The 23,835-nt window shown below is 43.1% G+C and overlaps 1 protein-coding gene across 1 annotated transcript in view; it reads right to left on the bottom strand.

The window, feature by feature from the left end:
• LOC147604323 (putative LRR receptor-like serine/threonine-protein kinase At1g56140) overlaps positions 1–23,835 on the bottom strand; it is a 149,406-nt gene that overhangs the window by 62,967 nt on the left and 62,604 nt on the right. The window contains exon 16 of the mRNA XM_086795665.1: positions 990–1,057. Within this exon, the coding sequence (XP_086651791.1) occupies positions 990–1,057 (68 nt within the window). The remainder of the gene's footprint in view (positions 1–989; positions 1,058–23,835) is intronic.

Here is a 23,835-nt window from a genome sequence, read left to right as displayed (position 1 = left end):
AGCTATTCAGCTTCATTCTTGTGCTTGTTAGTCAGCAGCTGGAAGAAAGATTGAGGCTCCCAAGCTTGTATGAGACTCAATTTTACTAAGGGGAGAGATTGAGTTAACATGCTCTGATGCTCATTTGTGAATTAGGCTTAATCGGAGATCACATGCGAGTGAGAATGACATAGGTTTTAAACATGATCGCTTAAGAAATATTTCAAAAAAAATTTAACAGTGTCTTTCTTTACTCTGCTAGTTTATTAAGTTGTGGGATGCAGCTGACAGTAATGTTGCTTGATTCTAATTTGCAATGCTTTTCTGATTGACATGCTTTCAATCGAATTATGAGTTCGAAAATCTAGTGCTCTATCTACCACTATAAAGTCTGAAAAGAAACAAATACTTCTTACAGCTTCCTTTTTCATACAGGGTTACAACTTCCTTCTGGTGAATTGTGAAAAGTCTTTGAAATTAATACTTTTCTCGCAAGATGCCCTAGTTAGGACTTTGTAGCTGCTGTGTCTGGAGATTTTAGAGGGTGCTACTTACAATTTGGTGCCAAAGAAAGGATCAAGGTCATGCCAGATAAATATGGATCTTGAAAATCCATAGAATGATAGAGTTGATTCATGCATAAGGCTAGATTGTGCCACCCCAGTTAGGACTTTGTCACTGGAGTCTGAGTGATAGTTTGGGATAACATTTGAATAGTTGGCGCCTTGACATAGTGTGCGACATATAATCCTAGCATTGCTTGCTCAGGATCTCTGCAGCTTCTGTTTGAGCTCTAAGGGCTAACAGAAAGACTCATAATAGAGCCTTTGTGGTCTATAGTTAGATGCACATGCTTACCTTTTCTTGTCTTTGCGTTGCTCTTTCTCCCATTCCCCTCTCTTGGTTACAATTTTCATGATACACATGCACAGACATACATGTCCACACATGCGCGTGCGCCCCATACACACACATTAAGGAATGTTTGATGCCAAAAACTACCATCTTACTTTGTCCTGCAGCTGTTCGATCACAAGGTGAATTAGTATCCAAACAGTTGAATGTTGCATATGCCAATCTGCAAAAAAAAACATCAGACCTCAGCTGTATCTTCTCAACCTTGAATATCAAGAAAGCATGGCAAACATTACATGCGCATGAAGCTCAGAAAAGAAAATTCTATCTGAAAACGAAAAGAATCTTTTAGCTAAGAAAGTGTGGTATTTATTTTGGTATGTCCAGACAGTATATCTTTTTTGCGAAGACTCTCTCGTTTACTTGTGGTAAGATTTGCTAGGATCACTTTTTCCAGGAACTTTTGGATGTAGGGAAAATATGCACACTGAATGGATAAATATGCTATCTTTATTACCTGGCAGCACTATGGACTATATGGGTTGCCCGCAATCAATTGATTTTCCATTCATCTAAGACTGATACGTAGTTCTACTTCCGTCAATCTTTACAACAATCTTGGCATGACAGCTATCAGTTACAACAGATTGATCAAGCTCAGTTTGATTTGTTTTTCCACTGTTCCTTCATGTATATCATAGTGAAGATTCCTCTTTCAGGGCTTCACTTTGTACATTAATATAGAGAGTGTTTTGCAAAAAAAAAGTGTGTAAATATATATTTGAATATATATACATATACATAGACATATGTGTGTGTGTGTCTGTGTGTGTTTTCCCTACAGTGTGTGACGGCCTGTGCACGCTGCAGAGAGAGAGGTCGCCTGTGTGCGTTGCGCGCTCTTCATAGCCCTACGTCTCCAGCAACGACGGTGTTCGTGAGCCTGACTGTACCTGCTGGGAATTTTCGACGGCGCCTATTGCGTGTATCTATTGCCGCACAAGTCTCTGCAGGCCTACTCATCGCCTAAATCGCTTCCTTCCGTGACCCCGACTACCCTGCATCAGCTCTACGGAAGCCGATCTACAAGCCTGTTTCGTTGCCTCGATTTACCTATCCTTCTTCCTCTCTGTGTTTTCTCCTACCTAGTGCCTGTGTGTGTGTGTGAGAGTTGGGTGTGAGAGAGATTGTATGTGTGTGTGGGTGTGTGTATATACTATGTGAGCAGTTTCCCTTTTATGTCTACTTCTTTGGAGTGGATTTTCTCCTACAAACACAGGAAAGACATGGGGAATCGGGTAGATGAAGATGGTTGATGCTTGCACGAGAGTTTGTCAGAAGAATTTGCTTAAGCAAGGAAGACATGGGAGGGTCCCTTGCCAAACCTCAAATTTCAGATTCCAGCACAGGATCACATGGACCCAATGAAGCAGTAGGTGCAAAATGCAGTCATTCTGTTTTTCCCTAGCAAGATGTGGCTCAGTGGATAGTATCCGTCCTGAAAAAACATGCGGTGCAGGTAGTTTTCTTTGGTGCCTACGGGCTTTATTAGGTCTTGCTTTCAAACAATGATGCAAAAAATCAACTGTTGGAGATGTCTCCTCTTATGTTCAACACACAAATGGTGCATGTGTTGCCTTGGTCACTCACAAGGGATTTCCAAAGTTTGATAAGACGTAAATGCCTGGTATGGGTCGAGGTTGTAGACTTTCCCTCCACGTGGAGACACGCTTCCTACAATTGCGGAAGGATTGGGGAAAGTAGTTTGCGCCCCGCGCCCCCCCCCCCCCCCCCCCCCCCCCCAAGAATGAATGGAAACATGAATCAATTTTGTATATTGTGGGATACTGACAAACCCATTCTTCCAGGCATTGTCATTCACTCAGGGGACCACGTTATAGGAGAAACGCCTTACGGGAAAGTTTGCAGGCGCGTGTTTCCAATGTGGGAAATTTGGACATATGCAGTCAAAATGTTCCGAACCGCAATCGCAGCCGCCTCCCTCGGCTGTCCCTAAAGAGTCAGATGTGATATCTTTGCAAGAGCACAATCAACATGAATTTACTGGTCAATTAGGTTTCTTTGCATGATATACCAATTTTTAGGTTTCTTTGCAAGATATACCATTTTTTATGCACGCACAGGGGACTACTCTGGTGTGTTTATCATGGTTCGCAATGAACTACACCCAACTCTTGCATTCAATGATCCAGCTGGATGCTGGTTGGTTGTACAATGTTTGTTGCACGGGAAAATTTTTGAGTTTGCTACAGTCTATGCACACACAGTGTCTGCCAAGCGGGTTACCTTATGGACTGAAATTAGAGCTTATCCATGGTTGCACAATGCCTTTATCTGTGGTGATTTCAATAATGCGTCCTCGTTGAGAGATAATTCCTCGGGGCACTCGCACATGTTGGCTTTGGAAAAGGTTGCTAAGGCAAACATGGTTGATGAAATACATGCACTAGAAATATGGCCGCATATCAGACAAGGGATGCCTGGTTACACTTTCTCACATTCGGCCATATTTTCTTACCGTCCTAGGTTGGATAGATGGTACTTGTTAAATGCAAATCAATATGACGAATTTGTTTGCAAAATGTGGATTGACCATGCATTGCAACTTTTAGATCATGCTCCGCTATGGATGGGTCTCTATTTTGGACTGCCAATAGATGATATGCCTTTGTATAACAAACGCCTGTTGCAAATAAACAATAGCTATCTTTCACATGATCGCTTCCAACAAATGGTCAAGGATATCATCCCTCCGCTAACCACCCAGATGTTTCAAAATCCAGACGTTGCATGGTATAGATTTGTGACCCCTATGTAGGTGGTTATTCAATATTATGGCAAAAGCTTCTTGTATGAACAAAGCCAAAGTCAAATGTTGGGCCTTGCAAGAACTGGTTGATGCACGCCCATTACAAACCTACTGAGGAAGAAGCTCATTGTATTGCTAAAGAACAACTAGTTGCAAATGACAAAAGAAAACTAGAAAAATGGAAAGTGAGAGCCAGGGAGAAATGCTTGCGGGATAAAGGCTACTCCTCTAAACAATTCTTTCGACAGCTCCATCATGCCCAACAGAAAGATAATATTAAGAAGGTTAAAATGGACACAGGAAGATGGATGTCCACAAAATGAGAACTTGCAGATGCATATGCAGCTCAGTTTGCAGCATTCTTTGCTGCCCCGCAGCCCCCTTCGCTGCAAATGCAAGCCGCTAGGGAAGCCTTGCTGGTTCATGCACAACCAATATTGTCCTTGGATAATGAAAGTACTATGGAAATGCCCTTTGCTGAAGCAGAATTAGAGCAGGCTTTACATGACATGGGGAGATGGAAAGCCCCCGGTTGGGATGGACTAACGGTGGAATTCTTCGTGCAATTTTGGGATCAATTGAAATTGCGGTTGCTATATATGATAAATTTTGCATGGAATTGCCTTCCTCCTGGAAAGACGAAATGTCAAAACTCTTTCCAAAAAAGAGCTTGTGTGAGTCTTTTGTAGATTGGAGACCCATCACACTCATGCCAGTGGCATACAAATTGGTCGCAAAAATGTTGGTTAACCGCCTCAAGGGCTCTCTCTAAATAGGTTTGCATCCGGCACAATATGGGTTTGTACATCGCAGACACATTACAGACAACATTGCGAATGCGTACATTGGCATTGAGTATGCTAAATACACAGATCAAGATGTGCTTCTGATGCAAATAGATATTGAAAAGGACTTTGACACATTCCAATGGGACTTTGTGGTAGAAACTATGCGCCATATGGGATTTGGTTGCAAAATGAGGAATATTGTCTACTAGCTTTATCAAGATAGCTGGGCATTGGGCATTGTGGATGGAGAACTCACTGAGGCATGGAATTTAGGCAAATTAGTATGCCAAGGCTGCCCCTTGAGTGCGTTACTATATGCCATTGCCACACATCCATTGCTTTTACATACGGATCACCTTCTTGCCACGCATACTTTGCATGGGCTGGTTTTGACATCAGGTGAACAATTTGTGGGACAGGCATATGCAGATGATTCCTTCTTTTTGCCTAGAAATGATCCAGATGATCTCAAGTCTATAATGGAAGCACTTGACCTCTTCGCATGTGTGGTAGGCCTTAGAGTCAATTTTAGGAAATCCAAACTCTTGCCAATGAAAATTGAAGCTTGGCATGCTCATATAGGCCGGGGTAATGGTATAGACTTTGCTATTTTCATTCGTAGAGGTATTGCCTAGCATGGTTTATTGCAGGATGTCCCTCACTTTGATTATACACCCCCAGACAGAGGATTGACACCAGTTGGGAGATTGTTGCCAGTATTACAGCATGACAGATCTGGAGAGCTAGATGCACGGAGGCTATTGAGGGTGTCCAGATTTTTGGGTCTCAGTGCATTAGTACTATATGGGGTGATATCATCCATACTCTTATGGCTACTTGGGCTCATATTCAAGGGTCCTCTCGTTCTACGCAAGCAAAGCGCGTTATATTCATGCGGGAGTGGGACCATGGCATTTTCTTTTCCTCTAGTCCCACAGGTCTTTCATGGCATCCTGATGCTCCTCAGTGGTTGAAATCATGGGGTGATTCTATTCTTTTCCGGCTTATAGCTGTGATTGTTGTATGTCTTTTTTATACTTAATAGAAGTCTCTTTTTGGGAAAAAAAAATATAGGCCGGGGCAAATAATTGAGCCTTCACAGATTGTGCGTCATTTGGGATATCCATTGGCATGGAACACTACTGCTAACGCACATGTAGAATGGATTTACAACGAATAAAAAGAAAATTGTACTACTAGAAGATTGACAGTTGGCCTCTGCATGTGCGCTTGAGAATAGTGCAATCCAAACTCATTGCATATATTCAGTTCTTTTTACCTCTTCTATTTTGGCCGTGGGATCGGATTGATGCCTTTATGTCGAAAATATTAAAGATCTTTTGGAAATCAAACACCATAAGAAAGCACTCGGGCTATTGTCAATGGCAAAGCTTTGTTGTCAGATTTCAAAGTGCAACGGCAACCTTGGTCACGGATGCTAGCGGCCATGTGTGTTAGGATGAGATCCTCGGGCTTTAGTGATTGGACTACTACACACTGGGAGGTGGTGTTTGGTCGTTTTGTTGGAAAGATACCCGGCGGCCCATACAGCATGCACCTTATTCAAGACTGGAAAAAAGTATTGCAGCATGTGACATGGAATGGCCATGACATGGTGCAAGGGAATTCGCAGAGGGCTGAAAGCATACATTGGACTGCGGCTCTTGCCCACCCATTGTCTTTCATGCAGCCAAGAAAAGCTTTCTTATTGGCAAATAAGGGCATAATTGAGATCCATAATGTGGTGGACTAGGCTGGAAACATTAAGTCCTTCCCTATGGCTCGACCTAGCTTTGGATTGGGTATGCATTATAGACCTTTGTGGCATGAGATATGTGAGTTGCTATCCCCCTTTGCACCAACACCACCGCTTCATATGCATGACCGCCTGGCTGACTGGGAAGTCTTGGGGCTGCCTTTGGATGCTATATCATCTAACATTTTATATGTGAGGCTACAACCACCATGGATTGCGTCTGTATGTATTGATCTGTGGCACTTACAAAAACCATTACTATGGTGGAGGAAATGTTTAATAGGGATTTGGAGGAGCGTCTTGCCATGGAAAGAACGCATGTTCCTCTGGAGATGCATGCTTGGAGTTCTTCCAGTGGGTGTGCTTCTCCCGATGTATTTGTGCCTTGTCATGCCCCCGCTGTGGTGTGTAGATTGTGACGGTGTTGCACCTTCTTTCGACCTGTCCACATTCCAAACTGCTCCTGGACAAAGTTTCAGCTTGCTTGCACATTAGATTTCCCCCATACTTTTTTGGGAAACAATTTTGGATATTTGGAGTGTTGACAATTGCACTCCGACCTTATGCTGCGTTCTTCTCCTTGGTACGGTTCTGGGCTCTATGGAAAATTTGGAGCAGACTGAACCAATTCATGTTTGGACAGCATATGTCGGGCAGACTGAACCAATTCATGTTCGGACAGCATATGTCGGGCACCTCCTCCTCCTTCAGGCAAACCTTGCGACAGACACTGCATTGTTTTTATGCGAACTAGGATGTTGTTTTGCAGACTCTCTCACTTTTCTTTGCCTGTTTCCGAGGAACTCTAGTATGGGTCCTTTTCAGACTCGCCATTGTATAGTGCATATTCCTTCGTGGGTTTTCACCTCGCACTGAGGTTTCCCAATAGTAATATATCATTACTATTTAAAAAAAAAGTGTGTTTTCCCTACCATGCTATGCACCCGTGTTTGCTGTGAGTTCCCTCTTCGACTGTGCGCTAGCGTTTGCTGTGAGTTCCCTGCTCTACCGTGGGCTCGTTTTGTTGTGAGTCTCTGCTCTGGTCATCGCCTGCTAGTCTAGTCATAGTCTGCTTCTAGGTATTATTCAGGACATCGATTTTCCTTGCTTCTAAGAGGCCCGTCGCCTGTTTTTCTGCAGATGTCCTGCTCTTGTTGGGCTGTTGATTTTGCTGTTGCTTCTTAGAGGGTTGTCACCTCTTTTCTTGCCAAAGACCTGCTTTTGGTGTCGTTTGTTCCTGATGGCCGTCATCGTCTCCTTTCTTCTGCTGCTTCTTCTACAACTCTTCCTCTCCCGCCTGCTGATCATCTTTCTTGTTCATCGTTGTTGCCTTTGCTTCTGCTCAGTCTCGTGGCTCGTGTGTGTGTGTGTGTGTGTGTGTATCTAAGAGGTGTGTGTGTGTGTGTTGCTTTAGGTGTGTGTGTGAAGATTGCATCGCTCGCCTGCTCGACTGCTCGCATGCGACCCAGTTCGCCTATCGCCTGTGACCCAGTTTGCCTATCGCCTGCGACCTTGTTCGCCTGTTCGCCTGCGACTCACTTTTGCGACTCTACTCGCCTGTGAGCCTGCGACTCTGTTCGCCTGCGATTCCTGCGACTGTCCTCGCCAGCGTCTCCTTTCGATTCTGCTCGCTTGTGACAACTGTTTGTGAGCCTGCAATCTCACCTCTCCCTCCTCCTACTCTGTGTGTGTATGTGTGTGTGTGTGTGTGTGTGTGTGTGTGTGTGTGTGTCGCTGAACCTTTTTCAGAAGAGGAATTAAAGGAAGCCTTGCGTTCGATGGGTAAATGCAAATCACCTGGCTGGGATGGTTTGACTTTGGAATTTTTTATTGCCTTCTGGCCTTTTCTGGAAGAGGTGATCTTATTCATGATCAATAAAGCATGGCAAGATGACCGTTTGCCAATGTCTTGGAAGCAAGGATTAGTCAAGCTTTTTCCTAAAAGACATCTTTGTGAATCCTTTTCGCATTGGCGTCCTATCACTCTTATGCCAGTTATTTATAAATTGGTTACTAAAATGCTGGCGAACAGAATTAAAGGTTTTCTGCATGATGGATTACATCCTGCTCAATATGGTTTCATTCCTCGTAGGCAGATTAATGACAATCTGGCTAATGCATATATTGGTATGGAATATGCCAAGTATACTAAACAGGATGTACTTGTGCTTCAGATTGATATTGAAAAAGCCTTTGATACAGTTTCTTGGGACTTTGTTGCCATGACTATGGCCCAGTTGGGCTTTGGTTTAAAGTTGCAACGTGTTGTGTACTTCCTCTACAGTGATAGTGATGCTTCTTTGATACTTGGCTCTCGGATTACCGACCCTTGGAAATTAGAAAGATCTGTAAGACAGGGTTGCCCTCTGAGTGCGTTGCTATATGCTGTGGCTACTCATCCTTTGCTTACATATCTAGATCATTTGACAGCTTCCGATGTGCTTCATGGATTGCAATTGCCCAATGGCAAACAATTTTTAGCACAGGCGTATGCTGATGATTCTTTTTGTATGCCCCGCAATACGCAATCGGATGTGCAAAGATTAATGGAGGCACTAGAGCTGTTTGGGCAAGCTGCTGGCCTTTATGTTAACTTTCAGAAATCTAAACTTTTGGCTCTTGATGCTCGGTCTTGGCATAGTTTAATTTGGCCAGGTGAAATTCCTTCACAAATGCATGTAGTCAGACACTTGGGCTACCCATTGGGATGGCATATTTCTAATCAGCAAATGACTCAATGGGTGATGCAACGGTTGAATCAGAAACTTAATTACTGGAAGCTTTCTACATGGCCATTGCATGTTCGTTTAAGGATTGTACAGGCTATTGTCATGGCATATATTCAATTCTTTTTGCCACTAATAATGTGGAGAAAAGTGGACATTGATCGTTTTATGTCTTCAGCCATGAGCATTTTTTGGAAAACCAAACATGCTAAGAGGGGCCTTAACCTTCTCTCGCTCAAGAAGCTATGTAGTCCCAAACAGCATGGAGGCTTGAATATCCTTAATATACACTTTCATGCATTGGCACGAAAGTCCACCTTGCTGTTGGAATTTGTATCTCAGAGGCAGCCTTGGGCGATTATGTTGGCAGATATGTGTGTTGAGATGTCCACTAAATCGTTTGGCAACTGGACCATCACGCATTGGGATGCTGTGTTTGGCCATTTTGAAGGCAAGATTGCTGGTTGTCCTTTCTCCACAAAGTTAATTTTGGCATGGAAAAAGCTTACACAGTTTCTCAGCTGGACTCCTCGAGTGAATACTAACTGTAATTCACTGCGTTTGGAAAGCATTCATTGGAGTAGAGTTTTTGAGCGACCTTTGGCTGTGCAAGAGCCTAGAAAAGCTTATTTCCTTGCCAAAAAGGGTGTCTATTTCATTGCAGATGTGCTAGATGATAGTGGCCATGTTCTGTCTTTTATAGATGCTTGTCCTAAATTTGGCCTAAGTCATCATTACCGTCCCCTATGGGAAAAGATTGAGAGTTTGTTGGCCCCTTTTGAGCCTCTTCCCGCTCTTGAAGAGTCGGATAGGTTGCACGATTGGAGCTTGCATAGGCCCATACTTACTCGTGGTCCTTTGTCTCTGCTACAGCTCTCGGTGCATACAGTCTATGGCTTTCTCCTTCCTGAAATTTGGGTTCATGATTATGCAAATGATGCTTGGAGAATGCATAAGCCTTTGGCTTGGTGGAAGAAAAGGCTCAGGATGATATGGAGCAATAAGATGCCGTTAAAATGTCGGCTTTTTCTATGGCGATGTCTATTGGCTGTTCTGCCAGTTGGCTCTTTCCTGGCAAGGCACCATGTGACATCTTCAGATTGTTGTGTTTGTGGAGCGCATGATGAAACAATTCTCCATCTGATGTGGAATTGTAATGCAACTAAACTTTTGCTGGATCATATAACGGCTCTTCTTCGAGCTCGTTTCCCTTCTGCTTCTTTTGGGAAACATTTTTGGTTGTTTGGTATTTTTTCTCCTGCTCTCAGACAGTATAGGGCCTTTTTTGATTGGCTTCGTTACTGGGCCATGTGGACGATTTGGTACTCCAGGAATCGGGCTGTTTTTGGTGAGCCGCCCATTCAAGCCTTTCACTATTTCAAAGAATCTTTACATCAATCCCTTTATGATTGTCTCTCTCTACATGAGATTGACCCATCATTGTATAGCCTTTTCACGGATATATTTTGATCATGCCCCTGTTCACTATGAACTCTGGCATTTCTTGTATATGATGCTTTTTGTGGGTTTTCCTCATTCTGAGGTTTCCCACTAGTAATCGAAATAATCATTACAAAAAAAAAAAAGTGTGTGTCGCTGAGATCTAGGTGCGAAGAAGCTCTCAGCGGCGCCTGCTCGACCTGCCCGCCTTGCTCACCTGGCTCGCCTGATCCCTCGAACTACTCGCGCCCTTCTGTGTGTGCTAATGTGGTGAGGCGCGTGGTTCCTGAACATTATTGGGCCTGCTTCCTGGATTGTGTCGCCCCTCCAGCCCTTATCATCTATCAGCTCCTTTTCCTCTCTTCCGGGTCTTGTGTGCGCCTGTACGAATGTGTGTGTGTGTGCGGCTGTGTGTGTGTGTGTAGTGTGTGTGTTTATGCGCTTCTCCTTGTCAGTTCTTCGCACGCCATCCTCTCTCCCCGTGCAGCTTCGCTTTCCTTTTCAGGATTCAGTTCACATCTGCAGATTTTCTACAGTTCGAAATCAGTTTCAGAATTCCAGTGTACAAAGCTTTTTTTGATTTTCTACAGTTCGAAGTCAGTTTCAGCATTCCAGCAAATAGAGCTTCTTTTTGATTCGCATCAGCAGAAATTTTTTAGGCTACTGTATACAGCATACAGCTTTCATAAAAAAATAAAAAAAAATAAAGTTGTTTGGCAGTGTTGTACAGACTTTACTTTTGCAATTATGTCTGAGACTGTTGTGACCTATGCTCGCCGGGATAATGCTGCAGACAGTAACAAGAGGAAACATACTGCAATTGAATCTGTCACCATGATTAAGCAAGATTCGTCGGATGCACAGTTTGTATATGAGGCTTTATGTAAGGACTTTGTAGACAGTCGTGTCAAATGGAAGGACCCGCCGCCTCCTTTCAGTTATAAGATTAAATTGCCGACGATTGTGTCTCCTCTGCGTAGATACTCAGAGAAAGGGATTATCCTCTTCTTTCCGGGCAAAATGCCTTCTGCACAAGAAGTAGCTCAATGGATTCAGTCCATTCTAGGTGGACCCTTTGTAGATGGAGTTCACTTTGTAGCAAGGGGTTTTTATGATGTTTTACTGTCTGATGGTCAATATAAGCAGCAGATGCTTGAAACTTCTCCCCTTATGTTTGGTATACAGTTAGTACATGTGTTACCTTGGTCCCCGACCAAGGACTATCAGTCCTTGATTAGGCATCGTTGTCCTGTTTGGGTCGAGGTCGTGGATTTTCCGGAATATTTGAGGGAACATTTGCCAGGCATAGCAGCCACTCTGGGCAAAGTGGTTTGTGCACCTCGTCCTACAGGAAACAAAAACAGATTTTGCATCTTGTGGGATACGGACCATGAGCAACCACCTGCAATTACTGTTGAAGTAGAAAATGTGCGTGGCATGGGTGCACGTTATTTCAAATTAAATTGGGGAGTCTTTGCAGGTGCTTGTTTCACTTGTCATAAGTTTGGGCATATGGCTTCTGAATGTCCTTCTCTGCTGCATCCTCCGCCGTTATCTGCTGTACCTCCCATTTCAGCGAATGTGCAGCCTACTCAAGTTAAGGAGATACCAACAAATCAAGCCACTCGAAATACTCAAAAGGAGAAAGAGAAAGGAAAAGCTAAAGTTATTCCACAAGTTGTTTCTTCTTCGGCCGTACCTAATCAATCCAAGGATAAAGGAAAAGATAGAATATCTTCGGCTGAATGGAAAACTCCGAAAAAAGCTACTATGGTTTGTCGTGCTCCTATTCCTTCACGTAATTGGACTGCATCTGCCACTATTGCACAGTCTTCTACTTCTTCGACTATGCTTTCTAGAATATGGTCGGATGTAGTTCGAGTGCTTCCTCGAGTATGGATGCTGATGTAAATGCTTTGGATATGTGTGTTGATACAAATATGCATGAGTCTCTCTTGATTCAGGGCGAGGTCTCTCTCCCTGATTCAGTTGTTGTTATGCAGCATTGATTTTTGTTGGCTGTTCACTGTATATACCTTTGTACAGATTTGATGTTTGATGCTCCAATAAAATGTCTTTCGTACAATATTAGAGGACTTTTTGATCCTGGTAAATTTAGGCTGTTTTGGCACTATGTACATAAAATGAAACCGCATCTGGTGTGTGTGCAAGAACACAATCAGCATACCTTAGTGGGTCAATCAGGTCACTTTGCTGGTCATGATATATTTTATGCGGGCACTCACCATTACTGGGGAGTTTTTATGCTCGTTAAGCATGATCTGCAACCAATGTTGGCCTACAATGATTCTGCTGGCAGATGGATGGTCATTCAATGTTCATTGTATGGACAAATTTATGAATTTGCAGCAGTTTATGCGCCACAAAGCTCAGCTGACAGGGCAAATATATGGTCGCAAATGTTGGCTTATCCGTGGCTCCATAATGCATTCCTTTGTGGAGATTTTAATAATGCTCCATCTCCTGAATTTAATTCCACTGGAAGAACTCATATGCTTGGAGCTGAACGCAGAACATGGAATGATTTGCTCCTTCCTGCAATATTTTGGATCTATGGCAGCATGTATTCCCTCGTCTGCAAGGGTTTACCTTTAATCACAATGCTTTTCCACATATTTGGACACGTCTGGATCGCTGGTACTTGTTACATGCTGACGAATACGATGATTTTGTTTGCAAGCTATGGATTGATCGCTCCATGTTACTCTCTGATCATTCTCCTTTATGGTTAGGCCTTTATTTTGATATGCCACAGGATGTTTCTATTCTTCAGAAACATAGGCTGTTGCTTTTAAACAACAGTTATCTTGTGCATGCTGATTTCAAGGAAATGGTTTTGCAAGCCATTGAGCCTTTGCCCCTTCAAATGCATGAGGATATTGACATTGCTTGGTTTCAATTTGTTCAGCGCATGCAGGCTGTGATCTGTGATTATGGTCGTTATTACATGGCCGACTTGCGGAATCGGATCTTGCAGGCTAAAGAAACATGTCAATCTATGGCTGATCTTGCTCAGTTTCGGGTTTTAAATACCAATGAACAAGAATCATTAATGCAAGCTAAGCACTTCCTCATACTAAATGATCAGAGAAAATTGCAAAAATGGTTGACACGTTCGCGACATCGAGCTATCATAGATAAGGGCTGCTCTTCCAAAGATTTTTTCAAAAATCTACATGCTTCAAGACAAAAGGAATGCATCAGAAGGGTGAAAAAATCTGATGGTCAATGGACTCATTCTTTGTGGGAGCTCTCGTGTATTGCTAATCAGCATTTTGCAGCTCTTTTTGCTAAACCGCCAACTACCTCACCTGACATACTTAATGCTCGTCATGCTTTATTGCATCATGTTCGGCCCATTATTTCTCCACAGGATGCTTTGGAATTAGAATCTCCGTTCACTGATATTGAACTTAAAGATGCTTTACGTTCAATGGGTCGATGGAAATCTCCCAGATGGGATGGATTGACAGTGGAATTTTTCCATGCGTTTTGGCCTCAGCTGGAACAACCATTGCTGTATATGATCAATGAAGCTTGGGCAAATGATGCACTACCATCTTCTTGGAAAGAAGGATTGGTTAAGCTTTTCCCTAAACGGGATCTTTGTGAAGCTTTTTCTGATTGGAGGCCCATTACTCTTATGCCTGTCATCTATAAGCTTCTGACTAAGATGTTGGCAAATCGTATTAAAGGATTTTTACATGATGGTTTGCATCCTGCGCAATATGGTTTTGTGCCTCGCAGGCAAATCAATGATAATTTGGCTAATGCTTATATTGCCATTGAATATGCCAAATACGCAAAGCAGGATGTACTCATTTTGCAGGTTGATATTGAGAAAGCTTTTGATTCTGTGCATTGGGACTATATAGCTATGACTATGAGTTATCTTGGTTTCGGTGCAAAGTGGCAAAATATTGTGTATTGGCTCTATAATGACAGTGATGCTTCTTTGATTTTGAGCTCTTCTCTATCAGATTATTGGAAATTGGGACGTTCAGTTCGCCAGGGTTGTCCGATTAGTTCCTTGTTGTTTGCTATTGCCACACATCCTTTTCTTTGCTACTTGGATTTTTTGCAAGCTACTGATGAATTGCATGGCTTACAGCTTCGTGCTGGGCATACTTTCCTGGCTCAGGCTTATGCTGATGATTCTTTTTTTATGCCCAAGAATACGCAACAAGATCTTCAGAGATTAATAGAGGCTTTGGAACTTTTTGGTCTGGCTGCTGGTTTGAAAGTAAACTTCCGTAAGTCTACCTTGCTTGCGCTTAATGTACAGCAATGGCATCATGTATTGTGGCCGGGTGGAATACCTCCTGGTGGACATATCGTTCGTCATTTGGGTTACCCTTTGGGTTGGCAGTTGTCATCTTCACAAATGATTCAATGGGTTATGCTAAAATTGAATCGCAAAATTGATTATTGGCAGCTTTCCACTTGGCCTCTTCATGTACGTCTCAGGATAGTGCAGGCTATTGTAATGGCTTACATACAGTTCTTTCTTCCATTGATTATGTGGAGGAAAGCTGATATAGATCGGTTTATGTCTCTGGCAATGGCAATTGTGTGGAAAACGCAACATCGCAAAAAGGGTCTTCGTCTTTTGTCAATGCCAAAGATGTGTTCTCCAAAGATACATGGTGGCTTGAACATATTGAATATTCATTTTCATGTGCTTGCTCGTAAATCCACTTTGCTGTTGGAATTTGTACAACAGTGCCAACCATGGGCTATTATGTTGGGTCATATGGGTATGTCTATGTCTTCACCTGCTTTTGGAAAGTGGACTGTTACGTATTGGGATGCAATTTTCAGCCATTTCGATGGAAAGATTGTCGGCTGCCCTCTTTCATCTAAGTTAATTTTTGCCTGGAAACAGGTTACGCAATATCTTTTTTGGAATCCCAGGCTTAATGCGCAATCTTCTTCGCTTCGCCTTGAGAGTATTCATTGTTCAAAGGCTTTAGATGTACCCTTGGCTCTACGTGAGCCTAGGAAGGCATATTTCCTTTCAAAGAAAGGAGTTTATCTTATTGATGATGTTTTGGATGCTGGTGGCCATGTGCTTTCTTTTGTGGTTGCCGCCAAGAAATTTGGTCTGGGGATGCATTATAGATCACTTTGGCAGCTTATTCGAGAGCTTCTTGCTCCTTTTGAACCAATTGCAGATTTGGATCGTTCTGATCGTTTGGTTGATTGGAGCCTTAAAAGAGAACAACCTGCACGAGGCCCTTTATCAATGGCTAAACTTTCGGTTCATTCGATATATCATCTCTTGTTGCCTGCCTCTTGGGTTCAAGAACATGCAAATCAGATTTGGCATCTTCATAAAAGTCAAGCTTGGTGGAAACAGCGGCTTCATTCTCTTTGGAAATGCAGTCTTCCTTTGAAAAATAGACTTTTTTTATGGAGATGCTTGATTGGAGTCTTGCCAATTGGCCTTTTCTTGGCTAGGCGACTTCTGGCACCTTCAACTTGTCATAGTTGTGGTGCTTCTCAAGAGACAGTCTTTAATCTTTTGTGGAGTTGTCCTCTGACCAGGACTTTATTGGATCGGATTGCTGCACGTTTGAGAGCCCGCTTCCGACAGGCACCCTTTGGGAAATACTTTTGGATCTTCGGTCTTCTCCCTTCACCCCTTAGATCCTATAAAGTCTTCTTTGATTGGGTTCGCTATTGGGCTTTATGGACTACCTGGCAGTCTCGCAACAGGATAGTTTTTGCTGGGCCTCATTTGGATACTTACTCATTCTTCCGTTCCTCTCTTCAGCAATCTTTATATGACTGTCTCTCTCTTCATGAGATTGACTCATCTCTGTATGCTCTTTTTATAGATTGTTTTTAGATGTTTAACTATGTTCACACTAAACATAGTGAACACTCTAGTAGTCTCCCTTGTATATGGTCTTTTTGGTGGGTTTTCCTCGTTTTGAGGTTTCCCACCTGTAATTAATGACATGAATCTTTACAAAAAAAAAGTGTGTCGCTGAGATCTTCGCACGCCATCCTCTCTCCCCGTGCAGTTTCGCCTTCCTTTTCAGGTTTCCAGTAAACAGAGCTTTGTATACAGCATACAGCTTTCAAAAAAAAAAAGGTGTTTAGCAGTGTTGTACAGACTTTACTCTTGCAATTATGTCTGAGACTGTAGTGACCTATGCTCGCCGAGATAATGCTGCAGACAGTAACAAGAGGCAGCATGCTGCAATTGAATCTGTCACCATGATTAAGCAAGATTCGTCGGATGCACAGTTTGTATATGAGGCTTTATGTGAGGACTTTGTAGACAGTCGTGTCAAATGGAAGGACCCGCCTCCTTCTTTCAGTTACAAGATTAAATTGCCGACGATTGTGTCTCCTCTGCGTAGATACTCAGAGAAAGGGATTATTCTCTTCTTTCCAGGTAAAATGCCTTCTGCGCAAGAAGTAGCTCAATGGATTCAGTCCATTCTAGGTGGACCCTTTGTAGATGGAGTTCACTTTGCAGCAAGGGGTTTTTATGATGTATTACTGTCTGATGGTCAATATAAGCAGCAGATGCTTGAAACTTCTCCCCTTATGTTTGGTGTACAGTTGGTACATGTGTTACCTTGGTCCCCGACCAAGGACTATCAGTCCTTGATTAGGCATCGTTGTCTTGTTTGGGTCGAGGTCGTGGATTTTCCGGAATATTTGAGGGAACATTTGCCAGGTATAGCAGCCACTCTGGGCAAAGTGGTTTGTGCACCTCGTCCTACAGGAAACAAAAACAGATTTTGCATCTTGTGGGCTACGGACCATGAGCAACCACCTGCAATTGCTGTTGAAGTAGAAAATGTGCGTGGCATGGGTGCACGTTACTTCAAATTAAATTGGGGAATCTTTGCAGGTGCTTGTTTCACTTGTCATAAGTTTGGGCATATGGCTTCTGAATGTCCTTCTCTGCTGCATCCTCCGTCGTTATCTGCTGTACCTCCCATTTCAGCGAATGAGCAGCCAACTCAAGTTAAGGAGATACCAACAAATCAAGCCACTCGAAATACTCAAAAGGAGAAAGAGAAAGGAAAAGCTAAAGTTATTCCACAAGTTGTTTCTTCTTTGGCAGTGCCTAATCAACCTAAGGATAAAGGAAAAGATAAAATATCTTCGGCTGAATGGAAAACTCCGAAAAAAGCTACTATGGTTCGTCGTGCTCCCGTTCCTTCACGTAATTGGACTGCATCTGCCACTATTGCACAGTCTTCCACTTCATCGACTATCCTTTCTAGAATATGGTCGGATGTAGTTCGAGGTGCTTCCTCGAGTATGGATGCTGATGTAAATGCTTTGGATATGTGTGTTGATACGAATATTCATGAGTCTCTCTTGATTCAGGGCGAGGGCTCTCTCCCTGATTCAGTTGTTGTTATGCAGCATTGATTTTGCTGGCTGTTCACTGTATATACCTTTGTATAGATTTGATGTTTGATGCTCCAATAAAATGTCTTTCGTACAATATTAGAGGACTTTGTGATCCTAGTAAATTTAGGTTGTTTTGACACTATGTACATAAAATGCAACCTCATCTGGTGTGTGTACAAGAACACAATCAGCATACCTTAGTGGGTCAATCAGGTCACTTTGCTGGTTATGATATATTTTATGCGGGCACTCAGCATTACTCGGGAGTTTTTATGCTTGTTAAGCATGATCTGCAACCAATGTTGGCCTACAATGATTCTGCTGGCAGATGGATGGTCATTCAATGTTTATTGTATGGACAAATTTATGAATTTGCAGCAGTTTATGCACCACAAAGCTCAGCTGAAAGGGCAAATATATGGTCACAAATGTTGGCTTATCCCTGGCTCCATAATGCATTCCTTTGTGGAGATTTTAATAATGCTCCATCTCCTGAATTTAATTCCACTGGAAGAACTCATATGCTTGGAGCTGAACGCAGAACATGGAATGATTTGCTCTCTTCCTGCAATATTTTGGACCTATGGTAGCATGTATTCCCTCGTCTGCAAGGGTTTACTTTTAATCACAATGCTTTTCCACATATCTGGACATGTCTGGATCGCTGGTACTTGTTACATGCTGACGAATACGATGATTTTGTTTGCAAACTATGGATTGATCGTTCCATGTTACTCTCTGATCATTCTCCTTTATGGTTAGGCCTTTATTTTGATATGACACAAGATGTCTCTATTCTTCAGAAACATAGGCTGTTGCTTTTAAACAACAGTTATCTTGTGCATGCTGATTTCAAGGAAATGGTTTTGCAAGCCATTGAGCCTTTGCCCCTTCAAATGCATGAGGATATTGACATTGCTTGGTTTCAATTTGTTCAGCGCATGCAGGCTGTGATCTGTGATTTTGGTCGTTATTACATGGCCGACTTGTGGGATCGGATCTTGCAAGCTAAAGAAACATGTCAATCTATGGCTGATCTTGCTCAGTTTCGGGTTTTAAATACTAATGAACAAGAATCCTTAATGCAGGCTAAGCATTTCCTCATGCTAAATGATCAGAGAAAATTGCAAAAATGGTTGACACGTTCGCGACATCGAGCTATCATAGATAAGGGTTGCTCTTCCAAAGATTTTTTCAGAAATCTACATGCTTCAAAACAAAAGGAATGCATCAGAAGGGTGAAAAACTCTGATGGTCAATGGACTCATTCTTTGTCAAAGCTCTCATATATTGCTAGTTAGCATTTTGCAGCTCTTTTTGCTAAACCGGCAACTACTTCATCTGACATACTTAATGCTCGTTATGCTTTATTGCATCATGTTCGGCCCTGATGTACTACCATCTTCTTGGAAAGAAGGATTGGTTAAGCTTTTCCCTAAACGGGATCTTTGTGAAGCTTTTTCTGATTGGAGGCCCATTACTCTTATGCCTGTCATCTATAAGCTTCTGACTAAGATGTTGGCAAATCGTATTAAAGGGTTTTTACATGATGGTTTGCATCCTGCGCAATATGGTTTTGTGCCTCATAGGCAAATCAATGATAATTTGGCCAATGCTTATATTGCCATTGAATATGCCAAATACACTAAGCAGGATAATGTACTCATTTTGCAGGTTGATATCGAGAAAGCTTTTGATTCTGTGCATTGGGACTATATAGCTATGACTATGAGTTATCTTGGTTTCGGTGCGAAGTGGCAAAATATTGTGTATTGGCTCTATAATGACAGTGATGCTTCTTTGATTTTGAGCTCTTCTCTATCGGATTCTTGGAAATTGGGACGTTCAGTTCGCCAGGGTTGTCCGCTTAGTTCCTTGTTGTTTGCTATTGCCACACATCCTTTTCTTTGCTACTTGGATTTTTTGCAAGCTACTGATGAATTGCGTGGCTTACAGCTTCCTGCTGGGCATACTTTCCTGGCTCAGGCTTATGCTGATGATTCTTTTTTTATGCCCAAGAATACGCAACAAGATCTTCAGAGATTAATGGAGGCTTTGGAACTTTTTGGTCTGGCTGCTGGTTTGAAAGTGAATTTCCGTAAGTCTACCTTGCTTGCGCTTAACGTACAGCAATGGCATCATGTATTGTGGCCCGATGGAATACCTCCTGGTGGACATATCGTTCGTCATTTGGGTTACCCTTTGGGTTGGCAGCGATCATCTTCACAAATGATTCAATGGGTTATGCTAAAATTGAATCGCAAAATTGATTATTGGCAGCTTTCCACTTGGCCTCTTCATGTACGTCTCAGGATAGTGCAGGCTATTGTAATGGCTTACATACAGTTCTTTCTTCCATTGATTATGTGGAGGAAAGCTGATATAGATCGGTTTATGTCTCTGGCAATGGCAATTGTGTGGAAAACTCAACATCATAAAAAGGGTCTTCGTCTTTTGTCAATGCCAAGGATATGTTCTCCAAAGATACATGGTGGCTTGAACATATTGAATATTCATTTTCATGTGCTTGCTCGTAAATCCACTTTGCTGTTGGAATTTGTACATCAGCGCCAGCCATGGGCTATTATGTTGGGTCATATGTGTATGTCTATGTCTTCACCTGCTTTTGGAAAGTGGACTGTTACGTATTGGGATGCAATTTTTAGCCATTTCGATGGAAAAATTGTCGGCTGCCCTCTTTTATCTAAGTTAATTTTTGCCTGGAAACAGGTTACGCAATATCTTTTTTGGAATCCCAGGCTTAATGCGCAATCTTCTTCGCTTCGCCTTGAGAGTATTCATTGGTCAAAGGCTTTTGATATACCCTTGGCTCTACGAGAGCCTAGGAAGGCATATTTCCTTTCAAAGAAAGGAGTTTATCTTATTGATGATGTTTTGGATGCTGGTGGCCATGTGCTTTCTTTTGTGGTTGCCGCCAGAAAATTTGGTCTGGGGATGCATTATAGATCAATCTGGCAGCTTATTCGAGAGCTTCTTGCTCCTTTTGAACCAATTGCAGATTTGGATCGTTATGATCGTTTGGTTGATTGGAGCCTTAGAAGAGAACAACCTGCACGAGGCCCTTTATCAATGGCTAAACTTTCGGTTCATTCGATATATCATCTCTTGTTGCCTACCTCTTGGGTTCAAGAACATGCGAATCAGATTTGGCATCTTCATAAAAGTTAGGGTTGGTGGAAACAACGGCTTCATTCTCTTTGGAAATGCAGTCTTCCTTTGAAAAGTAGACTTTTTTTATGGAGATGCTTGATTGGAGTCTTGCCAATCGGCCTTTTCTTGGCTAGGCGACTTTTAGCACATTCAACTTGTCATAGTTGTGGTGCTTCTCAAGAGACAGTCTTTCATCTTTTGTGGAGTTGTCCTCTGACCAGGACTTTATTGGATCGGATTGCTGCACGTTTGAGAGCCCGCTTCCGACAGGCACCCTTTGGGAAATACTTTTGGATCTTCGGTCTTCTCCCTTCACCCCTTAGATCCTATAAAGTCTTCTTTGATTGGGTTCGCTACTGGGCTTTATGGACTACCTGGCAGTCTCGCAACAGGATAGTTTTTGCTGGGCCTTATTTGGATGCTTACTCATTCTTCCGTTCCTCTCTTCAGCAATCTTTATATGACTGTCTCTCTCTTCATGAGATTGACTCATCTCTGTATGCTCTTTTTACAGATTGTTTTTAGATGTTTAACTATGTTCACACTGAACATAGTGAACACTCTAGTAGTCTCCCTTGTATATGGTCTTTTTGGTGGGTTTTCCTCGTTTTGAGGTTTCCCACCTGTAATTAATGACATGAAGCTTTACAAAAAAAAGTGTGTGTATCTAAGAGAGTGTGTGTGTGTGTCTCATCTGAAACGTGGTGCGGCGCCTGCTCGACCTGCTCGCCCGGCTCGCCTTGCTCGCCTGCTGCTCTGCTCGACCTGCTCGCCCCCTTCTCTGTGTGCACGTGTGGTGAGGCGCGTGGATCCTGGACTGTATCGGGCCTGCTTCCTAGACTGTGTCGCCCCTGCAGCCCTCATCGCGACCTTCTGGGGGTCCCCTCTATGCACACAGTTACACTGTCTTCTTATCGTCTATGAGCCCCTTTTCTTCTCTTCCGCGACCTGTGTGCGTCTATAGGAGTGTGTGTGTGTGTGCGGCTGATGCTGATTGTATGTGTAACACCATGTGCGTGTGCGTGTGTGTGTGTGTAGAGAGAGGTGTGTGTGTGGAGGCTGCTCGACTCTGATCGAACTGTGGTGGTGAGCGAACCTGTGTGACTGTCCTCGCCTGCGTCGCTGCTCGACTCTGATCGCCTGCGACTTACCTTTTGTGAGCCTGCAATTTCGTCTCTCCCTCCTCCTACTCTGTGTGTGTATGTGTGTGTGTGTGTGTGTTAGCTAATTCCTTCCTGCCTGCTGGTGCTAAATCTTACCCGCCTGCTGGCCATTCACCTGTTCCTCCTGGCCGTCAACTTCTTCTGCAGCTGATCTTTACCCGCCTGTTGGCCATCGCCTAAACCTGCTGCCGTTGAATGCTCTTGCTGCCGGCTGGCCTCCCCTGCCTTGCCTCTGATAGAAGGTTAATTAGTCGCCTCTTCTGGTTTTGCCCGGCCTCAGATCTTCTGTGTATGTGTGTGTTGTCATCTTCAGTTGCCCTCTGCCACTTCGTCCCTGCTCTCTGTGTGTGTGTGTGTGCAGTTCTGGGGATTATAGAAAATTTAAGGTGTGCATGATGGAATCGCCTGAGCTGGCCATTTATAAGCGTCGGAAAGCAATGAACACCTCGAATTTGGATGCCATGTCTTTGATTAAGGAATGCCTGCATGAGGATTTCGAAGAAGCAAGATGTGCTTGGGAAGGACCTGCTCCAGTCACAGAAGTGCGTATTCCGGTGCAGGAGCTCATGGATCCGGTTGCGCAATATGCATTGAATGCAGTGATTCTCTTTTTCCCGGGCAAGATGCCTAGTGCACAGGATGTGGGACAATGGGTTGATTTCTTGCTTAAGCGTCAAGCAGTCCGGGGTGTTTATTTTGGAGCAAGAGGATTCTATGAGGTCTTGTTAGCAGACATGGAAGCTAGAGATGCTTTGTTGGAAATGTCTCCCCTCTTCTTCAATACGCAAATGACTCATGTTCTTCCCTGGGCTCTTACTAAAGATTATCAGAGCCTTATTCGACATAAGTGCCCGGTTTGGGTTGAAGTGGTGGATTTTCCTCGTACTTGGCGTCATTTTCTTCCTTTGTTGGCTGCTCAATTGGGCAAAGTGATTTGCCCCCCGAAGTTGGATGCCAATACAAATCGTTTTTGTATTCTATGGGACACTGATCTTCCTGCTCCTATGGGCATTACCGTTGATTCTGGGGACACAGTGGTCGGAAAGCGACCATTCAAGCTTAAATGGGGGAAATTTGCCAATTCCTGTTTTCGCTGTGGCAAATTTGGTCATATGCAATCTGAATGTTCTGAACCAAATCTACAACCCCCTCCTTCGGCTGTCCCTACCCCTCAGACTTCTCCTCCAGTGAAATCTTCCCCTGAGGCACAATCTAAAGGTGCTTCTGCATCCACATCAACAACTGGACTAAATAAAGGTAAAGGGAAGCAGTCTCAAATGCCAAATGTTCCTGCTTCCCCGAACATCAAAGACAAGGGCAAAGAGAAGCTTCCTGCTACTCAGGCGTGGATAGTACCCAAGAAAATTGTCAAAGCACGTACTCTACCATCTTCTCGCAATTATGTGCCCCCCTTGAAGAATGTTGTTCAGCAAAAATTGCCTTGTAATGATAACTCTTCCTTGGCTCAGGCGTGGGATAAAGTTGTTCGATCCTATAAGGAAGTAGTTACAGGGGGCACTGCTTCAACGTCGGAAGGCCATCACTTGTTTCCTCCACATTCGAGTTTTGATTTGGCAGCTGATGTTTCCGCGACAGATGCGGATGTGCCCATGGGCACGAGTTCTTAAGCTTTCTGTTGGTTTTCTCGCCCACTGTATATACCATTTAAGATGCATAGTTCTATACATTGCATTTCATATAATGTGCGCGGATTATGCAATCA

Source organism: Cibotium barometz, chromosome 62 (genome assembly GCF_041138505.1).
Source record: "Cibotium barometz isolate CiBa-2024 chromosome 62, ASM4113850v1, whole genome shotgun sequence".
In the NCBI taxonomy this organism is placed as follows: domain Eukaryota; kingdom Viridiplantae; phylum Streptophyta; class Polypodiopsida; order Cyatheales; family Cibotiaceae; genus Cibotium; species Cibotium barometz.
This window is presented reverse-complemented; position numbering and strand designations above follow the sequence as displayed.